Source organism: Rana temporaria, chromosome 7 (genome assembly GCF_905171775.1).
Source record: "Rana temporaria chromosome 7, aRanTem1.1, whole genome shotgun sequence".
Lineage (NCBI taxonomy): Eukaryota > Metazoa > Chordata > Amphibia > Anura > Ranidae > Rana > Rana temporaria.
In genome coordinates this window covers 201,681,065-201,705,002 of record NC_053495.1, presented here as the reverse complement: position 1 = coordinate 201,705,002, position 23,938 = coordinate 201,681,065, and the positions used below count along the sequence as shown (strand labels likewise).

Below are 23,938 nucleotides of genomic sequence, written 5' to 3'. Positions count from 1 at the left end.
TCTTCCTCTCTGTGATGCCGGGTGGTGGAGCATGTTGGTTTTTTTTGTACCCCCTGATGAAAAATTCCACTTGAATATTTGAAACGTGTTGAGTTTTTGTAACTCTGATGAAGAAACCCCTCAAACACTTGAGACGTGTTGGGATTTCGTAACCCTAATGAGGAGCTCCTTCAAACCCCAAAATGTGTTGGTTTTCTGTAACACTGATGAAGAGGCCCCTTGAACGCCCGAAACATGTTGGGTTTTTAAAAATACATTTTATGACCTATAAATTCTGGACTGTAAAGTGTTTTACACTCTCTTCTCTAAAAGGCCCCGCTCCAAGTGCCTATTAGTGTTGCTCACGAATATTCGTATTGCGAATATTCGGCTCGAATATGGCATATTCGAGTATTCGCGATATATTTCGAATTTCGCGGTCAATATTCGCTATTCCGAATATTCGATTCAATTTTATTTTTAGAACAGATCACATCCTAGAGATCTCCATCGACGTCTAAAAGCATTGCTGGTATGATTAGAGAGCTTGGGCCGAGTAGCTGAAGCCATCATTTTATATTGCCGAAAATTCGCATTGCGATTATTCGGCAATAGGAATATTGCGCGATTATTTTCTCCGCCCTTCTTTTGCATCAGAGCCAGCAGTTGTCGAAATTCCGCCATCAATATCGCATTCGCATTTTGCGAAATTTCGATACAATATCACGAATATTCTGAGCCAATCAGAGTGCTCCTTCCGCTGTTGTCGAAATTTCGCCATCAATATCGCATTCGCATTTTGCGAAATTTCGATACAATATCACGAATATTCTGAGCCAATCAGAGTGCAAAATATCACGAATATTCTGAGCCAATCAGAGTGCTCCTTCCGCTGTTGTCGAAATTTCGCCATCAATATCGCATTTGCATTTTGCGAAATTTCGATACAATATCACGAATATTCTGAGCCAATCAGAGTGCAAAATATCACGAATATTCTGAGCCAATCAGAGTGCTCCTTCCGCTGTTGTTGAAATTTCGCAATTATTTTCGCATTCGCAATAGCGAAATTTCGCAAAAATTTCATTTCGATAAAATATCACGAATATTCGAATTTAGCGAATATTTCTCGAATATTCGGCTATATATTTGTGATATATCGCGAAATCGAATATGGCGTATTCTGCTCAACACTAGTGCCTATAGCCATAGTGCCTGAGGCCTCGTACACACGACAGAGTTTCTCGGCAGAATTCACCGAGAAACTCGGTCAAAACCCGGATTCTGCCGAGAAACTCTGTCGTCTGTACAGTTTTGGCTCGATGGAGCCGCCGAGGAGCTCGACGAGAAAATAGAGAACATGTTCTCTATTTTCTCGTTGTTCTATGGGAGAAGGCGGCCCGCCGAGCTCCTCGGCGGCTTCATCCCAGAACTCGACGTGCTTGGCACGTCGAGTTCCTCGGCCGTGTGTACGGGGCCTTAGAATGCTACCAGTCAAGAGACCTACCCATACAAGGGTCCGGCAATGGCCCGCCTCATTCCTCTTCCAAGGTATTTTACATGCATAGTAGAAGTCAGGGCCGATCCGCCCTATAGGCTCACTATACAAGCCGCTTAGTGCCCCACAAAGCTGCGGAGGGCCCCCCAAATTACTAAAGGCCCCGCCTGACGAGAAGTCATTTTGGGCCCCTCACCCGCTGGCTGCATGGGAGAAGAGGTAAGAAGTCAGCAGCCCCTGCTTCTCACTTTAATGTAAGATGTAATTTCCGACATTTTGCTTAGGGCCCCAGGGAGGTCAGGATCGGCACTGGTAGAAGGTATGTAGTATATGAACATAAGTGAAATATATACCTTTTCTCCCGGCAGGTCTTTGTGCACCCTGGTCTGTAAATGGACTTACACCCCGGATGGGGGCTGGGATGACAGTTTCTGGATGGAGATTGGATTGGAAGATCTTCTGGAACAAAACTATGCCAAAATCGGTAAGATAGCACAATAGGGAGGGCTCCTGTCACGGGGGCTCTGATAGAGTCTACAAGTGGGTGCGGTGGCTGCTTTAGTTTTCTTTCTGTAGGATTTTTTTTCCTTTTCTTTTTAACTAGAAATCCCTTGAATTACTCCCTTCCTGAACTAGTGAGACAATGCTTCGGATGGCCATACATTATACAACGTTCTTGTACAATTTTCCTTTAGATTTACCAAAATTTTATACCTAAATACGTTTAATTGGTTTGCGATGAGGCCGACCCTCGCACTACATACCGTATATACTCGAGTATAAGCCGAGTTTTCCAGCACATTTTTCATGCTGAAAAAGCCCCTCTTCGGCTTATACTCGAGTCTCCCGCTGTTTCATGCTGTCTTAACTGTCGTCGGCGGCCGTTGCCGGGTACCTTGCTTATGCGCGAGCGCGTCCATAAGCATGTCTTTCTTGGTGTGTGATAGGGGATTATCGTGCGTTAAACGAAGGCCGCGAAGGGGGGTGTGCGGCGGCTAGTGGAGTTGGTGTATTTGATGGGTTGACGACGTGCAGCAGAAAGACGTTCTCGTGGACGTGCTCGCGCATGCGCAGTTCACCCGGTTGGAGAATTTGAAAAGTTGGGACTTTTGGCAGAACACCGTCCACTGCAGTTGCATGACACAGCGGGAGATCAAAGGTACGCGAAGCTGCAGATGGGCACTGATGAGACAGGTGGGCACAGTGAGGCTGCAGATGGGCACAGTGAAGCTGCAAATGGGCACAGTGAGGCTGCAGAATGGGCACAGTGAGGCTGCAGAATGGGCACAGTGAGGCTGCAAATGGACACAGTGAGGCTGCTGATGGGCACAGTGAGGCTGCAGATGGGCACAGTGAGGCTGCAGAATGGGCACAGTGAGGCTGCAAATGGACACAGTGAGGCTGCTGATGGGCACAGTGAGGCTGCAGATGGGCATTGTTGACCCTCTTTTCCACTTAGAGTAACTGCTGCATTTCTCACCCTAGGCTTATCCTCGAGTCAATCAATTTTCCCATTTTTTTTGTGGTAAAATTAGGTGCCAATTTGTGATCACGTAGAAGACTTGATAACAGAATATATTGTATGGTTTCATATTAGACATGTATAGAATACACAAGTCTGTATAAAAAAATCACTACAATCAGTGAATCTGAAAGCAGAACTCGTTAATTAAAACTCATCACTAAAAAGAAATAATGGTTGGTAAAAAAAAAAGATGCTAAAAACATTATTAATAATAATAATAATAATAATAATAACAAGTTGTCAAAAACATATAACAATAAAGGTTGCTAAACTAGTAGTAGTAGTAGTATTTTAGTATTGCTAAAATAATAATAATAATAAAAGGTTGACCGGGAACAATAAGAGGTTGCTAAAAATAAAACTAATAAAAAAATTAAAAGATTCTAAAATGATATAGTAATAAAAGGTTGCTAAAAACATTATTATTATTATTATTATTATTATTATTAAAATTAAAAGGTTGCCAACAAGAAATAACAATGTAGGCTTCTAAAATAATATGATTATTATTCTAAAAGTTTGCTAAAAAAACTAATAAAAGATTAACAGAAAATAATAATAGGTTGCTAAACAAATTAATTAATAAAACAAAACCATGATAAAAAAAAATAAAAGGTTATAGTGATAAAAGGTTGTTAAAAAAAATACAAATAATAATAATAATAATAATAATAATAAAAGGTTGCTAAAAAACATTGTTGTTGTTGTTATTAATAATAATAATAATAATAATAATAATAATAATAGGTTGTCAAATATATACAGTATAACAAAGGCTGCTAAAATATTATTACTATTATTATTATTATTATTATTATTATTATTAATATTATTATTATTAACAATAATGTTTTTAGCAACCTTTTATTATTATTCATATTATTATTATTATTATTTGTATTTATTTTTAACAAACTTTTATCACTATATGTTTTTGCAACCTTTTAGTTTTATCATCATGGGTTTGTTTTATTAATACATTTTTTTACCATTCTAATATTATTATTCTGTTCAATCTTTTATTATTATTGTTTTAGCAAACTTTTAGAATAATAATAATAGCAGGTTGTCAAAAATATATAACAAAGGCTGATAAAATATTATTATTATTATTATTATTATTATTATTATTATTATTATTATTATTATTATTCTAAAAGGTTGCTAAAAAAAATAATAATAAAAGGTTGACAAAAAATAATATTAGATTGGTAAAAAAAATAAAAATAAAAACCATAATATTAAAAATAAATGGTTGTTAAAATTATAATAAAAATAATAATAATAAAAAGGTTGCTAAAATAACCTGGACTGTAAATTCATGATATCACGTTTGTATTTTATAGGCAGAAATTACATAAAACAATGATAATTCAAATTACTTTAAAATGGTACTTAATGCAAAGATGAAAATGTGCTATGAAATCATAATTGCAATAATATTATATTATAATAGTAAAAGAATTCATATGGACTTAAAGAGGACGTAAACCCTGATGGGTTTTACTTCATCTTTTCCCCCCTGCAAAGTAAAAGCATAATGGGCTAGCATGCATCGCATATGTTGCACTTACCTTCTAAAAGTTTGCTAAAAACAAGATTCACCGAAAATAATAATTGGTTGCTAAATAAAATAAAATAAATAAATAAAACAAACCCATGATAAGAATAAAAGATTGCAAAAACATATAGTGATGAAAGATTGTTAAAAAAAAAAATCAAATAATAACAATAAAAGGTTGCTAAAAAACATTATTATTATTATTATTATTATTATTATTATTGTTAATAATAATAATAAATAGGTTGTCAAAAATATATAACAAAGGCTGCTAAAATATTATTATTATTATTATGTTGCACTTACCTGCAAACGAAGCCCGCAATGTCCCCGCTGTTGGCCACGTCCATCTTCACCCCTCTTCCCTCTGGGGGCGTGGACTCCGGCTCTGTGACTGGCCGGACTTGCGCGACATCACTCCCTTTCTTCGGTGCGCATGCGCCGATGACGTCGGCGTAAGCGTATATGGGACGTATTTCCTAAATGGTGCAGGTTTAGGAGATATTTCTAGTACCTGCAGGTAAACCTTATTATAGGCTTACCTGTAGGTAAAAGTGGTGTGTAAGGGTTTACAACCACTTTAAAAACAAAAACTTTATTTATTTAAATGAATAAAAACTATCAGTAATATAATAAAGCTCATAATCTGGATACAATGGGCCAGATTCACGTACCGCGGCGTATCGTTGAGCGGGCGTAACTTATCCTATTTACGTTTTGTCTCCGCAACTTAGACGGGCAAGTGCAGTATTCCCAAAGCACTTGCTCCGTAAGTTGTGGTGGCGTAGCGTAAATAGGCCGGCGTAAGCCCGCCTAATTCAAATGTGAATGATGTGGGCGTTTTTTATTTAAATTACATGTGACCCCGCGTATTTGACGTTTTTCACGAACGACGCATGCGCCGTTCGTGAAAGAATCCCAGTGCGCATGCTCGAAATTACGCGGCAAATCGTCTATGCTTTCGACGTGAACGTAAATGACGCCCAGCCCTATTCGCGAACGACTTACGCAAACGACATAAAAATTTCAAAATTCGACGCGGGAACGACGTCCATACTTAACATTGGTACGCCGCATGTACGCCTCATATAGCAGGGGTAACTTTACGCCGAGAAAAGCCTAACGTAAACGGTATATCTGTACTGCGTCGGCCGGGCTTTCGTTTGTGAATTTGCGTATCTAGCTGATTTACATATTTCTAGGTGTAAATGGGCGTACACGCCCCTAGCCGCCAGCGTAAATATGCAGTTAAGATCCGACGGCGTAAGAGACTTATGCCGGTCGGATCTAATACAAATCTATACGTAACTGATTCTAAGAATCAGGCGCATAGATACAACCGCTCAGACTCAGAGATACGACGGCGTATCTGGAGATACGCCGCTGTATCTCCTTTGAGAATCTGGGCCAATGTTTACAGAAGGAAGAAACAAATTTTTACGCTGTCTTCAGCTCACAGCGAGTGACTGACAAGTGCTTTAAATTTCTGGCACCAGGGATTTTCTGTATTCACTGAAAATGTTCTTATCTTAGAAAATAAAACAAATGCAGCCACCAAATCTATGTTTTGGTACAATGTTTTTTTTTCCCCCTTGGGTCGATCTCGATATTTTTATTTTTTACTTCTACATGAAAAAAGCTTCTTTGGTAAATGCTTCATATAATCTTGAAAGGGATAATTGTTGCGTTTTGGCCACAATCGGCCCATTCTGCGGCGTACGGGGCTTGTGTTTACACTGATTGGTTGTCGTGTTTTTATAATATGGAGCGAGGAACGGCAAACGGTGGCTGAACATCATCACAGAAACCCGAGCGCCCGCCGCTAGTCTAAATAGCTGCCGGTCTCTGGGGTGGGACTCGCTTGAAGTTAATTATTTATGAAGTGTCAATTAGGACAATTTATGATGTTTTTTTGCCGCCTTTTTTTTTTTTTTCAGATGGATTTGGTGCCTCTAATGTTTATTATTTTTCTTAATATTAAAATATATTTTTAAGTGAACTTGTGGTTAATTACCATTCCTGGTCCAGACAGGACTATACTAGCAATATTAGTTTACTAACTGGACAGGGTCACTTAACTCCTTTCCCGCTCACAACCAGGGGAGGCTCATCCATTGAGGGCGCACAGGCGACGCCCCCCATGTCCATCGCCGCCTCCCCTATCCATGTGTCCAGCCCCTTTCAGAACATCGGCGCATGGATTCCAATGAGGAGGGGTGTGTTTTTTTTTTTGAAGCACAGATTAGAGCCAGAGGCTCTAATAGGCTTTGATATTGGGTGGGCTTGGGTCGCAGAGAGTGTGCTTCAAGCCCACCTAGGTGTGTTACAACAGCGAATCGCTGTTGTAACACTGATTCTCCTTCCAGCCAATCAGGAAGTGGGTTTTAAAACCAGTCACCTGATCCTATTGGACGCCTAGGAGGAGGAGGAGGGAGGACCAGCACGACGGAAGCCACCGTGATGCAGAGAGGACATAGGAGCGGCTGCCTGCCGCCCATAAGACCCCGCAACCCGCCACCCGTAGGAGCCCCCAACCCGCCGCCCGTAGGAGCCCCCGACCCGCCGCCCGTAGGAGCCCCCGACCCGCCGCCCGTAGGAGCCCCCGACCCGCCGCCCGTAGGAGCCCCCAACCCGCCGCCCGTAGGAGCCCGCATACCGCCGCCCGTAGGAGCCCGCATACCGCCGCCCGTAGGAGTCCACAACCTGCGGAGGGAGGACCAGCACGACGGAAGCCACCGTGATGCAGAGAGGACATAGGAGCGGCTGCCTGCCGCCCATAAGACCCCGCAACCCGCCACCCGTAGGAGCCCCCAACCCGCCGCCCGTAGGAGCCCCCGACCCGCCGCCCGTAGGAGCCCCCGACCCGCCGCCCGTAGGAGCCCCCGACTCGCCGCCCGTAGGAGCCCCCAACCCGCCGCCCGTAGGAGCCCGCATACCGCCGCCCGTAGGAGTCCACAACCTGCGGAGGGAGGACCAGCACGACGGAAGCCACCGTAATGCAGAGAGGACATAGGAGCGGCTGCCTGCCGCCCGTAGGAGCCCGCAACCTGCCCGTAGTTGCCCGCAACCTGCCCGCAGTTGCCTGCAACCTGCCCGTAGGAGCCCGCAACCCGCCACCCGTAGGAGCCCCCAACCCGCCACCCGTAGGAGCCCCCAACCCGCCGCCCGTAGGAGCCCCCGACCCGCCACCCGTAGGAGCCCCCAACCCGCCGCCCGTAGGAGCCCCCAACCCGCCGCCCGTAGGAGCCCGCATACCGCCGCCCGTAGGAGTCCACAACCCGTGGAGGGAGGACCAGCACGACGGAAGCCACTGTGATGCAGAGAGGATATAGGAGCGGCTGCCTGCCGCCCAATAGGGCCCGCAACCCGCCGCCCGTAGGAGCCCGCAACCTGCCCGTAGTTGCCCGCAACCTGCCCGTAGGAGCCCGCAACCCGCCGCCCATAGGAGCCCGCAACCCGCCACCCGTAGGAGCCCCCAACCCGCCGCCCGTAGGAGCCCCCGACCCGCCGCCCGTAGGAGCCCCCAACCCGCCACCCGTAGGAGCCCCCAACCCGCCACCCGTAGGAGCCCCCAACCCGCCGCCCGTAGGAGCCCCCAACCCGCCGCCCGTAGGAGCCCGCATACCGCCGCCCGTAGGAGTCCACAACCCGCCGCACATAGGAGCCCGCAACCTGCCCGTAGGAGCCTGCAACCCACCGCCTGTAGGAGCCTGCAACCTGCCACCCGTAGGAGCACGCAACCAGCCCATAGGAGCCTGCATCCCGCCACCCATAAGAGCCCACAACCCGCCCATAGTAGCCCGCAACCCAGCCCCTGCCCACCACCTGTAGGAGCCCCGCTTTTTCACAACCGATGGGGTAAGTGCCGGAGTAGGGGGGGTGCTGCTGACCGACCAACCGGTGGTTGTTTCCCGCCCCCCCAAAAAAACACCATAAGAGCCCGCAACCTGCCCATAGGAGCTGGCAAGCCGCCACGCATAGGAGCCCACAACCCACCACCCCTACAAGCCCGCAAGCCGCCGCCCGTGGGAGCCCCCAAACCCGCCCATAGGAGCCCGCAACCCAGCCCCTGCCTGCCAACTGTAGGAGCCCCCTTTTTCGCAACCGATGGGGTAAGTGCCGGAGTGGGGGGGTGCCACTGACCTACCAACCGGTGGTTGTTTCCCGCCCCCCCCAAAAAAAACACCACTGCTCACAACCTATACATTAATGTGCCCCTGTACCGTACTGAGGATAAGGAGGGGCGGAGAGGATAAATGATCATGTGACCACTGTGATTGGCTGTCACAATGGTCTCATGATCGGAAGCCCATCCTGCCAGCTACTATTGTTAGTCCGGGCTGTGAGCTGTCTCTGACGGCTCGGTCTCTGTGCTGGGAATGCACATATGTGTTACGCAGATGGCAACAGGTCAAAAACACGCAGTTGACAACTTGCATGGTCAGTGGTCCTCAATCCCACTGGTAAGCAGCCAGAGTGATTGCCAATCATGTGGTTGCTATGTCAGCACTGATTTAATGATTGCATGCAGGCTGAAGACTCCACTGACAAAAAGACTTCAGCTTGCAAATGAACACTGCCACCTTTAGGCTGCAGTGTGTATCTGCAGTGCCATATTTTTAATAATGTAACTGTCAGATACAGTTGCACTATGAAAAATACTAATTAATAGAAAAGTTACATATATGCGTATCTGAGCACAAAGCACCCTTACCAAGGATCGGGACCTGGAACTCCTGATTCCGAGTCACCTGATTGCTGTTGTAGCCTCTGATTGGCTACAGCAGTGATCAGTCACTGGGAAGCCCACCCCTGTGTTTCTCTCTCTGTGAATGGAGAGGAAAGATACATTGTATCTTTTTTGCTCTCCTTGCAGAGAGAAAAATAAGTGTGTGTAAAAAATAAATAAATACATAAATAAATAATAAAATAAAAAATAAAGAAACAATTCCTAGATCAAGGTTTGATGTACTGTAGGTCAGTGCCAGGGTTAGTGTTTAGGTCAAGTAAGGTCAGCACATACCCCCTTCAGTACAGATCCCCCTTCAGCACATACCTCCCCCTGAAGCACAGGTGGACCCCCCCATTCAGCACAAACCCCCCCTTAAGCACAGACGGACCCCCCTCCCCCCCATCCCATTCAGTACCTCACATGAGCCATCAGCGCACCACAGGCAGCGGGTTCCTTCCCCCTGTGTACACACAAATACTGGAGGGGGAGGCGGCTTCACACTGGAGGGGGAGGCGGCCGCAAAACTCTTCAACACCTTCTCGATTTTCCAGGGGGGGTCAATTGCCCCCCCCCCTTGCCCTATGGAGCGGACGCCCATGCGGCCTTCCCAGAAGAGTTGAAGCTGTTATAGCTGCAAAGGGCGGGGCCAATTCAATATTGAACCCTACAGACTAAGACTGGGATGCCATTAAAGTCGTTGTGCGTGTAAAGGCAATACTTTTGGCAATATAGTGTATATGGGCCAGATTCACGTAGATGGGCGTACTTTTGGGCGGGCATAACGTATTTGATTAACGTTACACCGCCGCAAGTTTTTCAGGCAAGTGCTTTATTCACAAAGCACTTGCCTGTAATGTTGCGGCGGCGTAGCGTAAAACACCCGGCGGAATTCTAATTCGGTGGGTAGGGGGCGTGTTTCATTTAAATGAAGCGCGTCCCCATGCCGAACGAACTGCGCATGCGCCGTCCCTAAACAATCCTGGCGTGCATTGCTCTAAATGACGTCGCAAGGACATCATTGGTTTTGACGTGGACGTAAATGGCGTCCAGCCCCATTCACGGACAAATTACGCAAACAACGTAAAATTTTGACGCAGGAACGACGGCCATACTTAATATAGGATACGCCACCTAGGGGGCAGCTTTATCTTTACACCGGCATAGCTCTTACGGAAACAGCGTATCTTTACTGCGACGGGCAAGCGTACGTTTGTGAATCGGCGTATCTACTCATTTGCATATTTTACGCCAAACTCAATGTAAGCGCCACCTAGCGGCTAGCGGAAATATTGCACCCTAAGATACGACTGCGCAGGTAGGTTTAAGTGTATTTCAGTTTGAGCATACACTTAAACATGCGACGGGCTTAGATTGCGAGTTACGTTGGTGTATCTACTGATACGCCGGTGTAACTCTTTGTGAATCTGGCCCTATATTTACTAGACCTTCTCTATTGCAGTGTCAGTGCCTCTTTAAGCTTGCAGTTCCGTCCCAAAAAAGATATGTGATCTTCCTGTACAGCATGTGGTGGCCTGACCATAAATCGTTGAGCTGTTTGCCGGGGATATCTCAGATTATCGTTGATTAATTGCGACGTAGGACGACGTTGGGTTCACATTGGCTGTACACAACGGAAATTTCATGAAGACGTTCTACCATTACAGTGTAATCTGTAGAGCCGTCTGTGTCTGATGTATGGAGGGATCATCTTATAGAACAGATATCCCCAATGCTCTGCCATTGTCCGCACTGGAAACATAATCTCCAGCAAGAAGATCCCACCATTGGCTTTGTAAAATGATCTGCCGTGTGGATGACTAATCTTTCGGGACACTTTTCTTATCTCAAACAAAATCTTGTTAACCACTTGCTGTTGGGGCAATTTTAAAAAAAAATTCACACACAGGTTAACCACTTCAATACCGGGCACCAGTGGCGGCTGGTGCTCGAAATTTTTGGGGGGCGCAAACGGAATAAAAAATCGCAGCCTCACTGTGCCCATCAAATGCAGCCACTGTGCCATCAATTGTCACCACTGTGCCATGCCATCAAACGCAGCCCCTGTGCCATCAATTGTCACCACTGTGCCATGCCATCAAACGCAACCCCTGTGCCATCAATTGTCACCACTGTGCCATGCCATCAAACACAGCCACTGTGCCATCAATTGTCACCACCGTGCCATGCCATCAAACGCAGCCACTGTGCCATCAATTATTTACCACTGTGCCATGCCATCAAATGCAGTCACTATGCCATGCCATCAAACACAGCCACTGTGCCATCAATTGTCGCCACTGTGCCCATTGTTGCCACTGTGCCCATTGATGTCACTGTGCCCTTTAATTGTCGCCACTGTGCCCATTGTTGCCACTGTGCCCATTGATGTCACTGTGCCCTTTAATTGTCGCCACTGTGCCCATTCATGCCGCTGTGCCAATTGTCCCCACTGTGCCTATTGTCGCCACTGTGCCCATTGATGTCACTGTGCCCTTTAATTGTCGCCACTGTGCCTATTCATGCCGCTGTGCCAATTGTCCCCATTGTGCCTATTGTCGCCACAGTGCCCATTGATGTCACTGTGCCCTTCGTCGCCGCTGTGCCCTGTGAAATGCCCCTCCCCCCTTGCCCGGCACTTGCCTTTACTGGAGTCAGCCATCCACGTCCTCGACTCTCGATGTCTTCTCCCGCCCTCGATGACGCTTCAGCCAATCAGGTTACCGGTAGCCAGAACCGGCCAACCTGATTGGCTGAGACGCCTGTCAGTCTTATCCAAGGAACGCCCCCCCCCCCCCCCCCCCCCGTGCGTTCCGAGGATAAGCTTCCGGGGACCCGAGGGCTGTACTCGGAAAGCCTATGGCACTTCCGTACAGCCAACCAGCTGCCGTTATTCAGATGGTCGGCGCTCATATCCGGCCACCTGAATAGAACAGCGGCAGCGGCGATAATAACATAGATTTGTGCAATGCATGAATCTATGTTATTAGACTCAGTGGCGGTGAGAGCCAGAGGGGGCAGCGCTCCAGCGCCCTCTATGGACGAACCACCACTGCCGGGCACTTTCACCCCCTTCCTGCCCAGGCCAATATTCAGCCTTCAGCGCTGTCACACTTTAAATGACAATTGCACGGTCATGCTACACTGTACCCAAATGACATTTTTATCATTTTTTTTTTAGACAGATAGAGCTTTCTTTTGTGGGATTTAATCACCACTGGGGTTTTTTATTTTTTGCTAAACAAATTAAAAAAGACTGATAATTATTAGAAAAACATTTTTCTTAGTTTCTGTTATAAATTTTTTACAAATAAGTATTCTTCAGCTGATGAGGCTGCACTGATTAGCATTGGTGGGGCTGCACTAATGGGCACTGATTAGGGTGCCCACGTGTCCTGGATTGCCCAGGACTGTCCCACAATTGACATGTCTGTCTCTGGTCCCGGGCACCTTCATTCAGGGACAATACAATGTCCCAGAATGAAATAGAGGACACAGCCACCCCCTACTAACTAACAACTACATTTCCGGAACTGGTTGCTAGGGCCGGCGCTGCCTGACATCTTGCAACCAGTGACAAGTCCGGTGTCACTGCTGTCCCTACCAGGGGTGGACTGACAACTCATGGGGCCCCCAGGCAACAGAAGATTATGGGGCCCCCAGGCTTACAGATGGCCACCACGCCAGGAGGCAGTGCAGAGGCAGGGCAGCTAAAATCTTAGAATTTTCACATCAAAAGCATGTCAGTTTCAGACATATCAGGGACAGATGTAAAAAAACACGGATTTTTACATACTGTCCCTGGTTTTATTGAGCCTGGCAACCCTGATGGGGCCCCAATGGCATGGAGCCCTCGGGCGGTGCCCGAAAGTCCCAATGGTCAGTCCGTCCCTGGTCCCTACCCACCTCAGCGCCTCCTCCTTCTCCGGCACCAAGCGGCAAGCAGCAGGGACTGGTGGGATCTTCACTCTCCAGATAGTGATGCCACTCCTTTCCTTCTACACACGTGGCTCATGCAGAGGGAGTGACAGCAGCACTGCATCTGGTGGCAGGCTATCGGTGGCAAACGACACTGCATCTGGTGGCAAGTGGCACATTCACCTGACAAATAACCCGCTGCCAAATTCCCTATCAACCCCCGAGACTACATTTCCCCCGCCCCCCCTCATCTTTTTTTGGGGAAGGTGAGAGAGGGGGTGTGTCCCTGAATGGCAGTTTGGAAATGTGGTCACCCTAGCACTGATGAGACTGCACTGGTAAATGTGACTGGCAGTGAAGGGATTAACCAGTAGGGGGGCGCTGATGGGGTTAAGTGTGTCCTAGGAATGTGTTCTAACTGTAGGGGGGATGGGCTACGTGTGTTGCGACACTGATCACTGCTCCTGATCACAGGGAGCTGTGATCAGTGTCCTGTCACTAGGAAGAATGGGGGAAATGCCTTGTTTACACCAGCATTTCTGTCATGGATATGCAATAGTCTGGCAGCTTACCTGTTTCCATCTGTCCATTAGAGGCCTGACTCTGTTCTGGTTACCTTCTTATTTCCTCTCCTTCCTGTATGGCCCCACCCAGGCCATCCCAGGAAGTCTATATTAACTGTTGCACTACAGGCCTGCAGTGCTGTTCAACAGTGTTGTTTGCTTTAGTTCCTGTCTGCAGTGTGCTACGAATTACCTTCCTGTGTATTGTTTTTGGCTCGTCCCTGACTTCTCGTGTTTGCCTGTGCCCTTGACCTTTTGCCTGTCCCTCGGTTACCCTAGTCTACCTGTTGCCCTGACCTCGGCTTACCCATCACTACCGTCTGTCCTGCTTGCTGCTTCCCCTCTCTCTCTAGGGGATCCCAGGGGTCGCGACCTGGATCCAGCTGCGGCGAAGGCCATCCTCACCACTAGAGGCTCTGGTGAACACAAAGCTGGGTCTTAGACTCTGCGCCCTGGGGGCGATCTTGGGTTCACGCTTCCTCTCCGATAGCAGCAGTCGGCTATAGGGTTCACCGCCCTGTGGTGCATCCCTGACCCCAACGGGGTGCACTTGTCACCTGGCTACAGGTGACCTGACAATTTCCCCGTTCTTCCTCTCCGCGAGACGATCGCGGGACTCCCGGCGGACATCGAGTCCGCGGGACCCGCGGTCACACTCACAGAGATTGCGGTGCCCGCCCACAATGCCGCTTCTTAAAGGGGACATACAGGTACGTCCATATGCCCAGCCATGCCATTCTGACGATGTATATAGTCGTGCAGCGGTCGGCAAGTGGTTAAGAAATGCTTGTAATTATACGTCAGTACCCCAGAGTAACATCTGACAAAAAGATCTAAAAATGCTGAAGCAGCATACTTTGTGAAAATGAATATTTGTGTCATTCTCAGAACTTTTGGCCACGGCTGTATATGTACTGTAGGTTTTGCATAGGTTCCAGCGGAGAGATCTCCCGATCAGAACCCCCCCCCCCCCAATGATTTCACCTCTGGAAACCTCCAGAGAGAATATATCTTGGCGTGTGAATCAAACCACAGACAAGTCTTCACCTGTGAGCATTACACAATGTGATACGCGCTCCGTGCGTCGCGGCGTCGCCTGTGTTCTCCCGTCTGCTGCTCAGACCCGGCGGCCTGTGCGAGGTCCTCTCCTGAACCTGGAGGTAAAGTCCCCCTTCTTCCCTTAAAATGGACCTTTCCTTGCCATGACAAGGCCTCATGAATACTTTCCTGATATGTCGCAACATTAGGGTGACCACGTGTCCCGGATTGCCCTGGACAGTCCCGCGGGTCTGTCCCAGGCACATTCATTCCAGGACAATACAGTGTCCCGGAATGAAACCGACAAAGCCCTAAGCCCCCCCCTCCCCCCAGGCCAATCTGATGCCCCCAAAAAAAGGCCGCCACATCACCGCTTTACTCACTGACCGTACTTGCCCTGACCGGGAATGCCTGGAGGAGCACAATCCCCGCCCCCTGTTTGTGATTGGAGAAATCATAAATCCCGCCTCTTGTGTCCAATCACTGTGCTGTGATTCGTTACAGCACAAGCTGATTTTTGGGAAGGGGGGGTGTCCCTGAATGGTAGTTTGGAAATGTGGTCACCCTACGCAACATACAGCAACAGTAAAAACCTGGATGATAAGCTCCACCTTTTATGATTAACAACCTTTCTTGATCTCCAGTCCAGTGACTTTACCTAGGCTGAGATGATGTCATCAGTCTGCTGCAGGCAGGAGGGAGCATTTCCTCAATCTCATCTCCCCCAGTGATCAGATTGCAACTTTGAATACTAATATTTCCTCTGCTTCAGCCCATGTCAAGGGTGAGTCTGACCTCCTTCTGGGGAATGCAACATACTGCAAATGTCACAATATACATCAACAGTATCGTTTTTCAGAAAAGCTCCACCTTTTTTTCTGTAGAAAAAGACACCCTGGAGCTCCAGTCGGTGACCTTGCCTAGGCTGAGATGACACCTTCGGTCTGCTGCAGGAAAATCATAAAATCCTTTATAGTCACCAATAATCATAAAACGTATGCAGGGCGGCCATCAGGAATTATGGGGCCCCTTACACAGCTTCAGGCATGGGCCCCCTGAAGCAGAGAACCCGAGAAGCGGGGGGGCGTCAAATTGAGAAGCGGGGGGGCGTCAATTGAGAAGCGGAGAAGCGGGGGGTGCCACGAATTGGGTGCCAAAAAAGGGGGGGTAGCCATCTGGGGCCCTGGGGACCTCTGGGCCTTGTAATGAAAAGAAAAAAAAATTATAAAAAAAAATGGGGGATGTTACCATCCGGGGCCCTGGGGACCTCTGGGCCCTTTAAAAAAAAAATATATATATATATATATATATATATATATATATATATATATATATACACATTATAAATATATATATATATATATATATATATATATATATATATATATATATATATATATATTACTGTATATAAAAATTGAAAAAAGTGTTATGAAAAAAAAGAAAAAAAGGGGGATGTTACCATCCGGGGGCCCTCTGGGCCCTTTAATTAATATATATATATATATATATATATATATATATATATATATATATATATATAATTTATTTATTTATATATATACAGCAGTAGGATAATGGAAAGTGCAGAGGTTGGTGTCAGTAGGGCAGAGGTTGGTGTTAGCAGTTTATATTTATTTATATTTTTATTATTACTTTTTTACAAGTATTTATTTATTACATTATTTTTTATTTTTTATTTTAGGAACCCCATTGGGGGGCTTTGGTGAAATATCAGGGGTCTAAACAGACCCCCTGTTGCCTCGCTTTTGGGACAGAGATTCCCCCACTCCCCTTCCCCTGCAGCCAATCAGCAGGGGGAAATCTGCGCAGCACAGGGTGATTAGGGTGTGCCCAGGCACACCTGGCACACCCTGTGCACACGCCTATGAAGGACCGGTAAGCTGCAATAGATGACATATTTGATCTGGGGCTTGTGTACACTTTAAGGGTCCCCTTTAAAAAAAAAAAAGCAACGGCAAGATGGATCGTAGAAAAAAATTATATTTCTGTCCATTTTTTTTTTCCACATGAAAATCCCGGAGCCACATGGCCAGGCCGCGGTGCTGCGTGAACTCCAAACTTTTATTGCCTTTCACACAATGGACCTCTGTCTTTTTGGCAGACAGGTTAGTGGGAACACAACTTCAGCCTTTTGTCTTTTTTGGCAAACTCTTTTTTTTTTTTTTTATTTGCAGCCGGGCATGCCAAATATTATTATATCGCTCATAAACCCTATGAGTTCTGCATGGAGGATAAAATGCGGTTTTATAAATCTGTTGCAGCGCTGTAATAACCCCCCGCCGGGCCTTTTTTCTTTTTTTCCTTTTCTTTTTATTTTTTTCCCCCCTTTTCTTTTTTTTCTTTTACGTTGCTGTTAAACATTACCGCGAGTTCACATACTATGTTTACGTACAGAAAGTTCAACCAAGACTCGCATTGTTGTCTGACGGGCGATTGTTGCGTCTAGTAAATATCGTGTTACTGGGGAAACCACATGAAAGTTAGAGGGAGGGGGGTCAGTGACACCATAAAAAAAAAAAGCACTTTGTGTGGAATGGGTTTTAAGTGATGATAAAAGAAGAACAGATTCAGGCAGAACTTTCTCTGGGAGACTTTTTGCGTCCATTAGGCGGCTGGATGGAGTTTGATCGAGTAGGGACTAGTCCATGTGAGGTCAGGGAGCGAACCGCTCAACTCCAACTGAACTTTGTCGCTGTTCTGCGACTCTCGTGTGCAAAGCGTACGAGTCTTCACCCTTGGGCGAAGCTGATGATTGGCTATTGGAACACTTTGATGGTTACGCCATAGGTTATCCATCATCGACTGTCTGCTACTTGTGTGTTGGCTGTCTGCTCAGAGAGGGAATATTTGTTACTTTGTATCTTATACTGGTTCATTATTAATATTATTATACAGAATTTATATTGTGCCAAGTTCATTAGGGGCGTCGGAGCACCACCCCCCGTCCATCGCTGAACCCCCACCCCCATCCGGTCCCTTTCAGGACACCAGTATTCCAATGCTGAGGGCATAGGCGTGCGCAAAGGGTGTGCCAGGTGTGCCTAGGCACACCCTAATCACCCTGTGTGGTGCAGATTGCACCAAAATATACTGGGGCAGATTCATCAAAGAGATACGAAGTCCAGCCGGTCGGATCTATGAGGCTGATTCATAGAATCAGATTCCTCATAGATCTCCCTTAGGCTGATTCATAGAATCAGATTCCTCATAGATCTCCCTTAGGCCCCATACACACGAGAGGATTTATCCGCGGATACGGTCCAGCGGACCGTATCCGCGGATAAATCCTCTCGAGGATTTGCGCGGATTTCCATGCGATGGAGTGTACTCACCATCGAATCGAAATCCGCGCCGAAATCCTCTGGCGATGACGTGTCGCGCCGTCGCCGCGATTATGACGCGGCGACGTGCGCGACGTTGTCATATAAGGAATTCCACGCATGCGTCGAATCATTACGACGCATGCGGGGGATCCCTTCGGACGGATGGATCCGGTGAGTCTGTACAGACCAGCGGATCCATCCGTTGGGATGGATTCCAGCGGATAGATTTGATAGCATGTCATCAAATATTTATCTGCTGGAAATCCATCCCAGGGGATAAATATCCGCGGAAAAAGATCCGCTGGCGTGTACACACCATAGGATCTATCCGCTGAAACCCATTCGCTGGGATTTTTCAGCGGATGGATTCTATCGTGTGTATGGGGCCTTAGATCCGACTGGTGTAAGTGACTTACACCAGTCGAATCTTAGGCTGCAATCTCACGCTGGCCGCTAGGTGTCGTCGCTTTTTTTTACGCGTCGGATATGCAAATGAGGAGAACCGCCGATTCAAGTCCGTACGCCCGCCCGTCGCTTTTTTTTTAACGTTGTTTGCGTTCGGCTTTTTCCGGCGGATAGCTACCCCTGCTATATGAGGGGTAGCTAATGTTAAGTATGGCCGTCGTTCCCGCGCCGAGATTCAAATTTTTACGTCGTTTGCGTAAGTCGATCGGGAATACGGATGGCCGCAATTGACGTAGCCGCCGCAAACAATCCTAGCGACGTCATTTGGAGCATGCGCACTGGAAAATTTCGCCGGCGGCGCATGCGCAGTTAAATCGGCGCGGGAACGCGCCTGATTTAAATTGTACACTCCCCCTAGCCGCGGAATTTGCATTCCGCCGGGGGAGTTACGATCCGACGGTGCAATTTTCGAGGTAAGTGCTTTGTGAATACTGCACTAGCCTCGCTAAATTGCACGGGCGGATCGTAAAACACGTAGATCGAGCGGATTTAAAGATCTGAATCTGGCCCACTGTGTCAAACGTGCACTACGCACAGAAAAATACAGCATTAAATGGCACGTAACACACTGAAATATACAACGTTAAACATGCACTAATGCACAGAAATATACTGCGTTAAACATGCAGTAATGCACTGAAATATGCTGCGTTAAACGTGCAGTAACGCACTGGAATATACTGCGTTAAACATGCAGTAATGCACAGAAACATACTGCGTTAAACGTGCAGTAACGCACAGAAATAGACCCCTGATATTTCACCAAAGCTCCCAAATGGGGCTCCTAAAATAAAAACTACTGACACTGTCCACCGCTCTGCTGACACCATCCACTGCCCTACTGACACCGTCCATGGCTCTGTTGACACCATCAGTATACTGTATAAACACATGCAAATATGTTTGATCTTTGGGGTGCACACCCTAATGCAATAGACTGCGCACACCTATGGCTGAGGGGCTGTTTTTTTGAAGCACCGATTAGAGCCAGAGGCTGTAATAGGCTTCAATATAGGGTGGGCTTGGGTCGCAGAGAGTGTCCTCCGATCCCACCGAGGTGTGTTACAACAGCGAAGGGACATTCGCTGTTGTAACATTGATCCTCTTCCCGGCCGATCAGGAAGCCGGTTGTGACACTGGTCACCCGATTGGCTGAAAGGACAGGCGATCCTATTGGACACCTAGGAGAAGGAGAGAAGGACCACACTGCCTGCTACCTGCCACCCATGGGGTAGGTGCAGGACCGACCAGCAAACAGCGGGGGGGGGGGGGGGGGGGATGTCGCTATCTTGTTTGCAGCCCCAACCCCTAAAGCTAACCTCCAGCCGCCACTGGCGCCAACTGTTTACAATATAACGGAGGACAGTACAATTACAATACAGTTCAATACAGAAGGAATGGGAGGGCCTTGCTCATAGAGCTTACAATCTAAAGGGAGTGGCAGGTGGTACAAAAGGTTATAGTTGCAGGGGGTGATCTGATGGAGGGGACTCGGGTACAGTTCTCAGGTGGAGGTGGGGCAGGCTTTCCCTGAATAAGTGAGTTTTCAAGGATAGGGTAGGAGCTGACCAGACATACTGGGGTAGGGAGTTCCAGAGCATGGGAGAGGCTCTGGAGAAGTCCTGGAGGAGAGCATGGGAAGAGGTAACATGGGAGGTGGTAACATGGGAGGAGGTAACATGGGAGGGAGTAACATGGGAGGGAGTAACATGGGAGGGGGTAACATGGGAGGGGGTAACATTGGAGGAGGTAACATTGGAGGAGGTAACATTGGAGGAGGTAACATTGGAGGAGGCGATAACATGGGAGGCGATAACATGGGAGGAGTTAACAAGGGAACTGAGGGTTTACTGAGTAATACACAGTAGTGGGGGATTTACTAAAACTGGACAGGCCAGGAAAAAGGGGAAACAAGCTAATGCCACCCCCTCCTGAACCAGACAAGGCCACATGCCCTCAACATGGTTGGGGGGGGCTACCCCCCAAAGCACCTTGTCCCCATGTTGATGGGGACAAGGGCCTCTTCCCCACAACCCTGGCTGGTGATTGTGGGGGTCTGCGGGCAGAGGGGCATTTCGGAATTTGGAAGTCCCATTTAACATATAAAAACCGGTCCGAATCCGGCGCTGGCTCCTGCCGACTGACAGCTCAGTTTCGTAGCTGCCACTAAATAAACCAAGGGGACGGGCCACCCAGTGACGTCACTTGGTGCCTTTCGCCCCCCCCCCCCCCTTGTGATGCCATCGACCCGGCATGGCTTGTCAATTATGTCACAAGGAATGGCTCCGCCCCCTTAGTTTATTTAGTGGCAACTATGAAGCAGAGCAGTCAGTCGGCAGGAGCAAGCATCAAATGCGAACCTCTTTTTTTTTATTTTTATGTGGGTCAGCAGAGAAGAGTTCATTGTGATTGACGTTGGATTTACACCAGGGACAATTATTTTTATAATGAAGGACTCTTTCAAATTGGGGGGGAGGGGCAATTTGGATCTGGGGGCCCCCTAGTTAAGGGGATCTTCCAGATTCTGATAAGCCCCCTGCCCGCAGACCCCCACAATCACCGGCCAGGGTTGTGGGGAAGAGGCCCTTGTCCCAACATGGGAACAAGGAGCTTTGGGGGAAGAGACTCCCCCCCACCCCAAAGCACCCCCCATGTTGAGGGCATGTGGTCTGGTATGGTTCGGGGGGGGGGGCACTTATTTTTGCTGGCATTGTTTTGCAGGGAATCCCGCTGACAGCTGATGAGACATCGGTTGTAAAGGCCATGGCGGCTGACTGCTTCTTAACAATCCTCTACTTAGCAGCGTTTAGGAGCCTGTAGGAGCGTTTAAGCAAGTTTGCATGGAGCCTTAATGTTGGGCCTGCAGGCTGTCATCAAGTTTGGGGTTAAATACTGAGGATTCTCTTCAGGGTCGGAGTTGCCGTGGAGTCAGAAGTTGCGGTAGGAATCTACAACGAAAGCAGAGAACATGTTATTAATTTGTGAAAAGGAAACAGCTCAGGAATCAGTGGAATGGGCGCTGGGGAGGTCCCAACAAAAATGCTGAAAATATGACAACCATTGCTAAATATAATTTTATTTTTAATTTTTTATCTCCCAATTTTATTTATTTTTTTAACAAAGTTTGTCTCATGCTATTTTTCAATTTTAAGAACCAGGCAGAAGTAAAAGACAAAGGGGTAGATTCAGAGAGCATAGTTACACAGCGCAATTGCTTACTTGCCCCGGCGTATCGAATGCTCCTGATTCAGGAACCTCGATACGCCGACTGCAGCCTAAGATATGCCTGGCATAAGGCTCTTATGCCGTCATATTTTAGGCTGCATTCTTACGCAGGCCGCTAGGTGGCGTTCCCGTAGTGGTCAGCGTAGAGTATGCAAATTGCATACTAACGCCGATTCACAACCGTACGCTCGCCCTGCGTACGCAGTTTACGTCGTTTGCGTACGTCGGTTTTTGCGTAAGGCTGCCCATGCTATTAGCAGGGGCAGCCAATGCTACGTATATCCGTCGTTCCCGCGTCGCGTTTCCCGTCGTTTCCCGACAGAGCATGCGCACTACGTTCGGCGCGGGAACGCGCCTAATTTAAATGATCCACGCCCCCTATGGGATCATTTAAATTGCGCGCTCTTACGCCGGGCATTTTTCAGGAGCGCCCACGCAATTTACGGAGCTACTGCTCCGTGAATCAAGCGTAGCGCAGGAAATTTACGGAGGCGCAGCAGCAAAACGGTACGCTGCGCCTCCGTAAGAAATGGGCAAATGTACCTGAATCTACCCCACAGTAATATTGCTCTGTAGTCAATAATCCATCATTAACCCCTTCCCACCTAGCCCATATAGCAGTGGTCTCCAAACTGCGGCCTGGCCCCTTTGCTTGCCTTTACCCGGCCCTTGGGGCACCATTACTCCCACTGATACGAGACACTATTCTGCCAACAAACACCAACAATGGGGCACCATTATCCTTATGATACCAACAATGGCGCACTATTCCTCCCCCTAACACCAAATGCAGCGGCGACCGCTCCATTAGGGGCACCGCCCCCCTAATCCATACGCCTGACCCCTAATCTACATGCAGGGTGCCGGACGCATGGATTCCAATGGAGGTATTTTCTTTTTTTTTGAAGCACGTGATGAGGCTCTAATGGGCTTCAAAAAGGGTGGGCTCAGGGGCCGAGCACTGCGCCCGAGCCCACCTAGTTGTATGACAATAGTGAAAAATTAATTCACTACTGTCTTCCTGCTTCTCCTCCCAGGCCAATCAGGAAGTGGGTCTTAAGATCCGATTGGCCGAGGCTGCCCGCGACCTAAATGAGGCAAGTGTGGGGCTGGTGGGCAGACGGGCAAGCCTGGAGGGGGGTTGTTCGCCAACCAACCGGGTGCTATTTTTAGCCCAAAAGCACCTGAAAAACGCCCCAGTGTGAAAGGGGTCTAAGCCGGGGTACCACCATTGATGAGAGAAATGTACCCCTACGTTCAGGATGAATAGGCCCCACCCACATACAGATCTCTTACCTATCCTGCCTAACCTGTATTAAAAGAAGAGGAGAAGGGACATTTTTTTGAATAGATATACAGTAGTTGAGGTTTTCTTTCACTTTACAGTAAATAGCAAAGTTCTCTAATCCTTCTTTTTTTTTTTCTGAAATGAAGTAGGTGTGGCCCTCAGTAGACTACTGTGGCCCCTTAAAGATTTAGGGCTAGATTCAGGTACGGCGGCGTATTAGTGAGTCGGCGTAGCGTATCGTATTTATGCTACGCCGCCGTAAGTCAGAGAGGCAAGTGCTGTATTCACAAAGCACTTGCCTCCTAAGTTACGGCGGCGTAGCGTAAATGGGCCGGCCTAAGCGCGCCTAATTCAAATGTGGAACAGGGGGGCGTGTTTTATGTTAATGACTGGTGACCCGACTTGATTGACGTTTTTAACGAACGGCGCATGCATTGCTCAAAAGTTCGCCCGCAAGGAAGTATTGGTTTCGACGTGAACGTAAATTACGTCCAGCCCCATTCACGGACGACTTACGCAAACAACGTAAAATTTTCAAATTTCAACACGGGAACGACGGCCATACTTAACATTGGCTAGGCCAGCTATTTGTTCGACTAACTTTACGCCAGAAAAAGCCTTACGTAAATGACGTAAAAAAATGCGCCGGGCGCACGTACGTTTCTGAATCGGCGTATCTTGCTCATTTGCATATTCAACGCGGAAAACAACGGAAGCGCCACCTAGCGGCCAGCGTAAATATGCACCCTAAAATACGACGGCGTAGGAGACTTACGCCGCTCGTATCTTAACCTAATTTAAG

General features: G+C 47.7%; 1 protein-coding gene across 6 annotated transcripts in view; it reads left to right on the top strand.

Annotated features, from left to right (window-relative positions):
* The window catches only part of FGGY (FGGY carbohydrate kinase domain containing), a 251,413-nt gene that overhangs the window by 82,238 nt on the left and 145,237 nt on the right, over positions 1–23,938 (top strand). For all 6 annotated transcript variants that reach the window (XM_040360822.1, XM_040360823.1, XM_040360825.1 and 3 more), the window contains one exon: positions 1,846–1,961. In XM_040360822.1, coding sequence (XP_040216756.1) covers positions 1,846–1,961 — 116 coding nt within the window. The remainder of the gene's footprint in view (positions 1–1,845; positions 1,962–23,938) is intronic.